Source organism: Ammodytes marinus (assembly GCF_949987685.1).
Source record: "Ammodytes marinus genome assembly, chromosome: 9".
Classification (NCBI taxonomy): domain Eukaryota; kingdom Metazoa; phylum Chordata; class Actinopteri; order Uranoscopiformes; family Ammodytidae; genus Ammodytes; species Ammodytes marinus.
Window position 1 is genome coordinate 15,080,120 of NC_137213.1, and position 11,250 is coordinate 15,091,369.

General features: G+C 41.4%; 1 protein-coding gene across 4 annotated transcripts in view; it reads left to right on the top strand.

The window, feature by feature from the left end:
* The window catches only part of adgrl2b.1 (adhesion G protein-coupled receptor L2b, tandem duplicate 1), an 86,390-nt gene extending 76,503 nt beyond the window's left edge, over positions 1 to 9,887 (top strand). For 2 of the 4 annotated variants that reach the window (XM_080034403.1, XM_080034404.1), the window contains 3 exons: positions 759 to 887; positions 2,782 to 2,878; positions 7,846 to 9,887. In XM_080034403.1, the coding sequence (XP_079890529.1) occupies positions 759 to 887; positions 2,782 to 2,878; positions 7,846 to 8,738 (1,119 nt within the window). In that variant the 3' untranslated portion in view covers positions 8,739 to 9,887. Of the gene's footprint in view, positions 1 to 758; positions 888 to 2,781; positions 2,879 to 3,983; positions 4,110 to 7,845 lie in introns of all 4 variants that reach the window. The other 2 variants (XM_080034406.1, XM_080034405.1) reach the window with 2 other exon arrangements.
* The last annotated feature ends 1,363 nt before the right edge of the window (positions 9,888 to 11,250 follow it).

Genomic DNA, 11,250 nt, shown 5'->3' on the forward strand with positions numbered 1-11,250 from the left:
TAAGTTTTTTTTTCGCCATTCGAGACTATCCTTTGTTTTATTAAATAGTCGAACATCGTCAATTTTCAAAATAATGAACCAGCAACAGGTCGTTTATGATGCTACAATGCCAAACATCAGCTTCTTAAATGTGCTGATTTGCAGTTTTATTTGTTTTTTGCAATGCCTATATTCTCTGAAAAAAGAAACGTCTAGTGTTTATGTTAAAAAAATAACTGATTAATCTTATTGAGCTCAAACAATTGGTCGATCAGTCCGTAATTTTGACAGCAAAAATGAATAATGTCCAAATCAATCTAATTCTTGTACTACAGGTGTGGATCTGGAAATATCCATATTGCGAAATGTCATACATAATACCCTGCTTCATGATTATTTATACATTCTCACTTCACAACACTCATATCAAAGATCTTCTTCCTCTTTACAGTATCATCAAAGTGTTTCTAATCCCCTGTCCTTACATGGGTGGCATTTAATCTGCAGTCAGTTGGATGGCATTTGAATAAAGATTTGGGGATTTGTATTTAGAGTTTGTATGATGTCTCTCCCTGCCATTGTTGGTTTTCTCCGGGTGCTACAGTTTCTTTCCCACAATGTAAAAACATTACAGGTCAATTGGGGATATATGAGTGTTATATGTTTGTCTGTCTGTCTCTTAACACGTGTGACAGCCTGTGATTGGCTGGCAATCTTTTCTAAGCATAAACCCCGCCTCTTGCCCCATGTAACCTTGAGGGTTTTTTTTTCCTCCACAGGTCCGCAAAGAGTACAGCAAGTGTTTTCGTCAGTCCCAGTGCTGCGGCGCGTTGCCACCCGAGAACCCCCACAGTGCAGCCAAGACAGCCACGTCCCGATCCACGGCCCGCTACTCATCTGCTACACAGGTACATGTTAATCAGATGTATCAGTGTTTAGGATTGAGAAAACCTAAATTAAAAAGGTTTGTGTGTAACTTATCTGATTTCTTATATGTCAGTGGACTTGGTCTTTATGTTTTATGGACAGTTTTTTCTTTTTTTAAGTCCTTTTTCTATATATTTTTACTTCTTTCTGGTGATACTTTGAAGTTTTTAGCAATACATCAAATGAAAAGACACAAACAAGAATGGACTGATCCTACTTACAAGTATTTCTCTGTCAAGGAAAAACCTGATACATTTTAGCCTGTTCCTCTGTTTCATAGACCTCCATTAATGTGCGAAAACTCATAGATGGGCCACACTGTTGCACCGGGTGACGTCTTCATTATGACTGTAGTTGATGTTGAGTCGCTCCCACATTCACCATCATAAAGCTAAGATAGTCACTAACAAATGCGACATTTACACCAGTTTGAGGGGCATTGGCTAAAATCAATAAAAAATCTAATAAATTGCACAGATTATATAGAAAATGTGCAGCTTTGAAAATGAAAAAGTATTGAGGATAACCCATTCCTAAAGATGTATGTATTCTGGGCCAAATGGCCTTGCGGCACAAAGCCAGACAGAAGAATTGAGAGAAGCCCTTTTACTATGTTGGTTTCTGTCTTTTCTTTTCTTCAACATACAGGACAAAGCCAACCTTTATCCTTTAGCACACACTCAAAATGTAATCACCTCAAAACCCTTTCACTGGAATTTTCTCATTATAAAGCTGAGCCTCTTGATCCTTTCAACTAAATGTTAACTTAAAAACTACAGTTTGAACTGTGCCAATACTTCAACTTCTGATGTTCGGTTTTGTTATCAAGCTGCACAAGTTCTTTACCAAGGTTGGATTTTATTTTTCGTTTTTTACATCAGGAAATGTTACAGTACAAAGTAGCTAGAATTGGTTAGTTAACTTTTCATTTTAAGTTCTTCAATACCTTTCATTACGGTTGGGGGAGAGAACCTATTTGAAAAAACTGCTTTTCAGAGAACAAATTCGTAACAGATAAGAAAATACTGATGCATTGGACAGACAGGTCTCTTACCTCATCCACAGTGACTTTGTGAAATCAATTCTTAAGAGCACTTCTGGGAATCTTATGGCAGCTTCTGCTCTCACTATCCAGGGGAAATATAAGGGCTGCTCAAATTACAAGCTGTAAGATTCTTTGAGGATCCATTTTTGGTATCGGTTGGATCGATAGTGCTTTGTTTTATCGTTGCACGACCACAAATGAATTAATTCATGAGGGAAATCTTTACTTCAAACAATTTCATTTTCTTATAAAATAATAACTAACTGAAAAACAATATTGATTAAAAAAAATGTAAAGCTAATTTCAACATAATACACACTAAACCCGTTCGCAAAGGGATAGGAAGTAGCCTTGTCAAGTCCTACCTCCATTCTTCACAATCAACAAGTAAAAAATCCAATAAAATGAACTGAATAGACAATTTTAAATAATACAAAAATACTTTTCCAATCGAGCATTATTAAGAAAAAAAAAATAAAATAAAATTGCACCATTAACATCAGTGAAATGTACCTTCTCCTTCCTCATGTCTGTTCTTTCCAAAAATCTATCATTTTTTGTCCAGTTTCTTTCTTTTAAATTGCATTAAATCTATACTTTCAAATCTAACGTTTGATCGTTAACCACGCCATCAAGCAGGGGGCTGGTTGAATCATCTTATACGAGTGTCGGTTTGAATCACAAAGCCCACGTAGCCACTCAGTCCTCAAGGCCCCAAAGCCTCACATAACGGGAGGATGGGGAGAAACCATGTTGAGTCCTGATCAATGCCTTCCTTTTCTCTCTCTCTCTCTCTCCCTCTCTATGTCTCTCTCTCTCTCTGTACCCAGAGCCGCATCAGGCGGATGTGGAACGACACGGTGAGGAAGCAGTCGGAGTCCTCCTTCATCTCTGGAGACATAAACAGCACCTCCACTCTCAACCAGGGTAAGCCACCAGACGAGACACACACACACATATACCATTCTCTTTGTGATGATGAGTTCACAATAATAAACACTTCAATGGATGCATCTTACACACACACGGCTCTGCAGGCAGCCCGGAAAAAAAAGAGGGAGCTATAAGATTCGGTAAGCGATCAAAAAAACAGTGTTAAATGCTGCATGCCAAATCAAAGTTCCACGTGTTTTTTTCCTTCTTCAGTGGGTATACCATGCGAATAAAGACAGAAAAGATGTGTGCTGTTTTTGTGTGGCAGGAAATGTTAGCGATGGAGAAGGCTGTGCAGCAGCCTCCCTAACTCATTTATATCTCAAAGTAATAGTCATGAACAAGGTTAGGGGTGGGTGAAGCTGAGGCAAAGTCAGGCTGAGGTCAGAGCACATTTTGGGAGCGATCCCGGCATTTGTGAAGGCTCTAGGCTCCCGACACTGCCAGCACGGATTTGGCTGTAGTTATGAATTACTTTAGATTATTTTATCCTTACAAAACGCACAAACGCACACGTCAGCGGCGCAGAGTTTCTCAGCGATCCATCTAAATGACTGAGGATAGTTATTACGTTTTTGAGGACTTAAACAAGCGTGGTGACGATGGAAGGGAGGGATACTAAATTATCCGCGGCAGGCCCACTTAGACATTGTTGTGTCTACCGTCTCGACTGGACGGCTTTTGTTTAGATGAATTTGTTTCACATGAACACTGGACTGTGATTGTGTTGCTGTGCTTTTGGTCATAACACTTGTCGCGAAATATAGTGTTGTTTGTCAGCTACATCAGCACACTGTTTGGATAATGTATTGCGCCTGACCAACGTTTCTATGGTCTGCTTTGTCCATAATAGACGCTAGACGGATTGCAGGCCATAAATCTCTTGCGGTGTCAGATGATTTTGGGGACAGCGAATGTCAGTGTTTGTTTATGTCGCCAGCTATACGCCAGGCACAATACCACAGACCATGGAGCACACAGAACCTCCTCGAGCTCTTTTTCCTCATCTGTTTTTTTCCCCCTCCTGATTTTTCTCTCTCTCTCTCTCTCTCTCTCTCTCTCTCTCTCTCTTTCTTTCTATCTCTTCCTGTTATTTCAGGGATGACTGGCAACTACCTCCTAACTAACCCTCTCCTCCGAACCCACGACACTAACCCTTATAACAACCTGCTGGCAGAAACTGTGGTGTGCAACACCCCCTCTCCACCGGCCTTTCACTCCCCAGGTGCACATCCACCCTCCACTTTTCTTTATAGATAGATGTCTGTGTTTGTGTCAAAGTCATATTTTTGTGTTTTGAAAATTACACTTCTGTGGGAGAGTAAGATGAGATGAAAGATAGCACCCGCATGTCTCTGCAGCCACGTAGCTTAGCTCAGCATAAAGACTGAAACATTTCGTAATTTTAAGTTTGGCCCTTTATTGTCTCCTTTGTAGCTCATTACTACTATACCAGTTTCAATGTCATTGTTGCATTAGAACCAATATCCAACAATAAAAACAATGTGGTTTTCTGTTAGCTAACAGAACCAGGCTAGCCGTTTCAGCACCCTTTAAGGTCACTTTTTAAATGTTTTGTTTGTTTTTAATCCATAAAATTACAACAATTCAATAGATAACAGCCTATTTCTTCTGAGCAGTTCCAAGGCAACCAACAGAGCCTCAGAAGAGAAGTTACAGAGAAATAGTCCACATAATCCCCCTAACATCAAATTATATAAAAAAAAATTACACTGCAGTTTTTACAAAGTAGAAATAACCTGTGTTTTAGTGAGCTTTACAGTTTGCGTTTTTGGTTGAAATTTGACATAGCATAGGCTAGCTGTTTCCTTCTGTTTCCAGTCTTCTTGCTAAGCTAATCAGTGGCTGCCCTTAGCTTCACATTCCCCGTATCCGTGTTTATACCTTCTCCTCTCACTCTCCCCTTTCTTAAATGTGTTTGATTTATTACAAAAAACATGTTTCTAAAAAAAGGATCTTCGGGTTGTGGTTCTGATGTTGAGGTGAATCCACATTGTTTTTTTTCCCTGCCACTCACACCTTATCTTTATTTCCATTAGCCTTAATCTACACCAGTTTCTCCCGAGCAAACACACCCCAGTTAAACTCAAAGAGACCACTCTGCAGTCATATGGGAATTCCTTCTGTCGAATATGAACTTCATAATTTATGCTGTAAACCCCCATATAGCCTACATCATGAATGAAATCTTTTCATCAACACACTGAAATATTTTTATATTATCTTTAGATGACTTTGAATTAGACCTAGCTTAATTTAATGTCACTGTTTATGGTGACCTACTTCCTCGCTGGCAGAGCAAAAGAGGCCCAATCAAAGACCAAAAAAAAAAAAAGAAGAGAAGGAGAAGAAGTACATGACGCAATGCGGGCAGAGTCATAGCCCTCAGATATTCTCGGGCATTTGATGATAAAAGAGAATATACAAAAACAGCAGGACGGCTAAAGTGCGTAAGAAGAGGATATGCAGTAACATACAGCGTATATGGCTTTAACTCAGCCGCAGTCATCACCACTGCCTTGTTTTGTGCTGCGAGCTCGCTTGCAGCACAATGAGAACACTTCACGCTCTGAGATAATGAAGCAGGGTTGGAACCAAACAATGTCTGCAGAGAGAATCAAAGGCATTTAGTCTTTCTTTTCCTTTTTTTTCTTGTGAGCTCAGCAGCAGCCGAGCATCTCAGACGCAGAAGTCAGCGTGTGTGTGTGTGTGTGTGTGTGTGTGTGTGTGTAGACAACATGTGCTTTATTGCCTTTAAATGTTTACCTTCTTAATCATTGTAGGGTAATTACGTGTTAACATTGGAACAGCGGTGACAGTTTAAATAAAAAGTATTGCTATTTAATTAGACAACATCAACATCTCCTTTACCTGTAGAAGCTCTCCTTTCCTCCCTGGAGGCATAGTGCTGCCGCGTTTAGATGTGTTGAAGCACGGAAGGCAACAGTAGATCGTCGGGCTGCAGCAGCAAAAGATTGAACATATGGAAACTAGCTTTGAGGAGAACAGGCAGCACTATGACACACACATGTCAAAACCTGGTGTGAAGATCACCAACCAAGTATGAAATATGCGCCGAGAGACTGTCAAGTTTAACATAAGCTTTTTCAAATATTCCGCCTGCTATAGTCATTACATTTGGCTCCTGGAGAAGGGTGAGCGCGTCTTCCATTGTAAGTGTATTAATACTAAGTAATGTAATGCTCTGCAGATGTTTATCCGATGCAGCGAAATCAGCACAGAGAACATCTTGGACGAATCTCTTGCTGGAACGCTTCCCAGAGTGCAGCTGTCGCTGTGTCCAGCTGAATTCTGTTCACATCATTTCCCTGATGCTCCCGGTAGACAATACCTGTCTGCAATAAAAAATCACTGCCTGCGCATAAACAAATGCAAATTTGGAAGTTAGGTCTATTCACAGGAGTGTCTAATGATCCCCCCCACTCTGATCTTTTTGGTCTCAGTGTTCCTTTCACTCTTTTTAGAAATGTCTTTGATGAGGTTATTTTTTGCGTTTCTTTTTCTTTTTTCAGTCGCTGTCATTCATCTCTTGACGCATTCGCTAAGAATACAGCTTCCCCCTTTTGTGTGTGTTAAGAACTGCATCTGACAACGACATCAGAATCCTACAAAATATCAGCCTTTTCACTTACTAGTGTACACAGTAAATAAAAACCCTATCATCAAATCAAACTAGCCCCCATTTACTCTCTTGTGCTCGAGCTTATTCATAGGGCTACACAAAGTACCATGCTGTGTGTGTGTGTGTCCGTTGCATATCAGTTATAGATGTACAGTACACTTCTACAAGGAGAAAAAAAATCACGTGTCGTTCAGAAAATAATAATCAGGAAATATTCCTTTCTTGTAATGTAGACTTACAGTATATATATTAAAATAAAAGACTTTGCTTGCTGCTGAACCCTTTCACCTGCTGAGTCCCGGATTCAGTCTGTCCTTGGTTTTTGTCCTTTAGCTCGCTCTCAAACTGTAAAACACATCATTTGGCTGTCATTCGCCATCCACCTACTTCAGCAATTTGAGCAAGGCATCACATGGGCCGCTAAATTATAGTTAATTGCAAGGACACAAATCCGAGCAGGACCGACTGAATCCGAAGGCTGGCTGTTACAAGCTTCCACCTTTGCCTTATTTGGGTAAATTTTGTTGTTTCTTGCTGCAATTGAAAAAAGGCATTTTTTTTGTTTGTTTGTTTGTTTGGTTTATTTATTTTTTATTCTTTTTTTTTTTGCACATCAGCTGTTCTTAGGCCAGATAGCCTGAGCAGACACACTTGATGTGAGTGGTGGCAAAGTGAGTCATTGCACCCTGCCTGTCTGTCGTGGTGTGCGGGGGGGTTGTTGCTGTGCTTGTTGGGGGGCCTGGTGCAGAGCGATGGCCAACCATCTGTGTTTGACATTACTCTCTTTTTGTCTTGCCTCCTTTTAACAGCTTGAATGATTTGTTCATTGTTAATGTAACAGCACTTCCTCATCCTCAGCTTGTAATTATTCATTCCGTTAACTCCCATATCCTTCTCTGGCTGCTTTTTTTCTGTGCTGTGTTTGTTACCTGCTCATCAGCTGCTTTATAACGTGTTGCTGTGCTTGATGATTTTTTTTAACGTTTTTGAAGTCATCTTTTGTTCTCATTTCTCCCAAATATTGTTCAGGATAATCTCTTTAGATTTGGCTATAATGATATTCAGCCGTTATTAGGATGGACATGGTGGGGGGAGCTAATTGGATTCTCCTTTGAAAAATTCAAACTTTTTGCATTTGCATAAAATTAAAATAAACCCATAGATCAAAGAGCACAAAAGTGAAGTGTCCTGAGCAGTATCAAATTGTAAGTGGGAGATGTGGTGGAGACTTTTTTGTTCTTTAAAAAAGGCCAAAATAAATTGTACCTCACACACACTCCTTTGCCTTTTCCTGCAGGACAGCACTCTCTGAGCAACAGCAGGGACATCAGTGCCATGGACACCCTCCCCCTCAATGGCAATTTCAACAACAGCTACTCCCTGCGCGACGACGACTATGAGGCGGTGGGCGTGCGGGCCCCGGGCGACCTGGGGGTCCTCAACCTGGACGACGCCGCCTTCGAGAAGATGATCATCTCTGAGATCGTCCACAACAACCTGCGGCCCCGGCTGGCCCCCAGGGGCCGCGAGGCCCCCAGGGAGAGGGACCGCGCTGCGCCTCCTCAGACCCGGCTGACGGTGGAGCGTGGTGGGGGTGGTGGTGGGAGCGGCAGCGAGGATGACGCCATCGTGGCCGATCACGTGGACGCCACTTCCCTCCAGAGAGCAGGGAGTGGCAGAAGAGGCCACGCTGCCACCCTGGAGCTGCTCCTCCACCCCCACCACAAGGAGGCGCTGGAGGCCCCCCTCCTGCCCCAGAGGACTCACTCCCTGCTCTACAGCGCCCACAAGGCCCCTAGGCGCCTAGTGGACGGCCCCGGCTCTGAGACTGTTACCGCCATGGAGGACACAGGCTCCCATTCGCCCAACAACAACAACAACAACAGAGACTCGCTTTACACCAGCATGCCCAATTTAAGAGACTCGCCCTCGGCCTCCTCGGCCTCGCCCTACCCCCCTGAGGAGGAGGAGGAAGAGGAAGGGGAGCTCTCCCCCTCGCCGCAGAGCGAGAGCGAGGACACGTATCACAAAAGCATGCCGGAGCTGGGCGACACACCGCAGCCAATGTCCTACTACCACATCCACCGAGGCACCAGCGACGGCTGCATCGTACCGCCCAACAACGAAGCCTGCGCGCCGGAAGGGGAGGCACCCAGCGACGGACAAATGCAGCTCATTACCAGCCTCTGAGCAGGGGGGCCATTTTGGTTTTTTGCACAGGTCTGGACACATAGGGGCGCTTTCAAGGGGTTGATGTCAAAGAGAGCCGGCATGTCTGGCTCCCTTGCTCCACATGCCCTTCCTTATGAGGACAGGAAGTAGAATGTTGTTGGATGGGGAAAAAATAATGAAGAAATTACTTTTTGCACACAGTTCTCATTAACACACAAAACACGTCCATGGGACGCCAGACAAATGTGAACTGTGAAAGCTCTGCTGTTGGACTAAAGAGGTGCAGAGAATTACACACAGGCCGCTGTGTCAGAGACAAGTCTGGCATTTCTATTGTTCTGTACTGTCGAAGAAGAAGGGATGAAAAAATGATGTGTATACTCCAAGCAAAGAACTATGAAACTCCTGACATATTCCTGGGGGGACTTTGCAGGATCGGGATCTTTTTAGCCGTGAAGTACAGAACTAGAACTACACAGTCAGTACTGTCAAGTTTAAAGAAACCACTAATTCAGACTCAGGCCTTATATTTTCTCTATTGCACATTTAACTGTTGTCAAAGTAACAGCTAAAGAAAATATATTTTGCTGTACCACTAGTGTAAAAAGTTAGAAAAACAAAAGAAATAAAAAAATAAAAGAAACGGCAACCATTCAGTAGTTATGCCCTTTCAATGTTAATAAGAATCTTCCGACAAGGTTAAATCTTAAGGGTGGAAATGTGTTTTTTTTCCTCTCACACTTGACTCGTCGTAGTATGTTTGAATATGAAAAAAATGAAGTTTTGAGAGATATCAATCCACATGAAATCATGCTCACGTCTCCGCTTGTGAAGTGCTTCTTTGCTTTCATGAATGATGAGTTCTTTGCCAGTAGTATATGTGTTAACACAAGGCCATGCACAGATTTGGAGTGAATTGGAAAACTTTGTGTAATTTATTTTACTTTGAAAATAAATTTGTCAGGTTTTTAAAGCCTTCTGTCCGTTTCAGTGCGGACAATGTTTCATCCTTTGACACTAATTAATTTATTAACTGAACAATTCAGAAAAAAAGGAAAACAAACAAAAAAAAACATGGTTGGAATGTGTGGAACGTTGTTGCAGCACTGATTAGGTTCATTTTATTTCTTTTTGTAAGAGCCCATCATCAGCTGATATTTAATTCAACTCCTGTTTGATATCAAATAAATGTGAAATTTTTTCTTGTTCGCAAATTTCCGGCTGCTTATTCATGGTGAAGGTCGGGGATATTTCCACTTCTTTTATTTTCAACTGTTGCCGTTACATATCTACATTAACAGTTATTTCCCATCCTCTGTGGGACATTCAGCCCCGAACCCATCTGTTCCTAATGAAAACATTCATCTTTAATTACTGCAAATTAAAATATACTTTCATTTTAGCAAAATTATATCCTTAAAAAGCTGGGCACTGTGGTTTTTACCAAACTGCACTCAATTAGGAATAAATTGTGTTTTCTTTTTTATAAATGTTTTCATTTTTTTGGGGGACTTTTTTTTTCTGCGGATAAAGAGACATTCGGTACAGTAATGAGGATTTAAAGCAGCAGGACTGGGTTTGTAGGTATGATTTCAAAATAAGCCGCATTGCCCATGTTCATAATAATGAAGGAACAAGTCACAAAGTATGATGTTTTTATTTGAATGTTATTTTTTAAATTGTTAACTCACTAAAAACATTGAACTTGTGTAAAAAAAAAGAATATCAATAACTTCATTAATTACTGCCTCCCAAAACAAATGTCCCTTTATCATTGCTTAAGCCAAAGAGCTCAAGTGTCAAAAGTTTTGAGATTCACCCACAGTAACATACAGTTCAGTTACAAAGCTTTCTGTGGGTTCCTTTTGACTGTAATGTAAAACCAGAAATAGCAAATAAACAAATGTCTCAATACAATAAATTAATATAAATCTGGAGCTACAGTATTTAGACATGGGAATCCCCTCCAACATATTTTTGGCATCCCTTACGATACACAAATGATCTTTAATTTTTGCATGGCACAGGCCTTCTTCACACATGGCCGCCAGTGTAGGAAAACACACATTGACGCTTATTATGCAAATTTAACACGATTTATCAGAATAATTTCCATGTAAGTATCCATGCGCTGCATTGTAGCTCATCATCATAGATTTAGCAGATTTCTCTCCAGAGTATCCTGCTCCAGCTGACCACACACTTAGCTGCACACATGCAAGTCGCTGTACTTTTATTAGTCGAAGCAGGGTGCCAGTTTGCTGTCAAAGAAACTAGAGCTCTGACTCCACTATGGCTGTCTGCCTTGGTTATTTGAACACTGGGCCCTCTCGGTTTACACGCTCCGGAGGGACACCGAACCGTCCGGTAAATTATACAGAAATTTGGTTTATGTTGAGTTATCAATTCAAATTAAATGCTGCAGGGGAATGGGCTGGGCAATGTGTCTGTGAAAGCGTCTTTTATAATGAAACACAGGAGGGTCGACATGGCAGCTCGCAATCTTCCTCATGTGGGACTGACCCCTCTC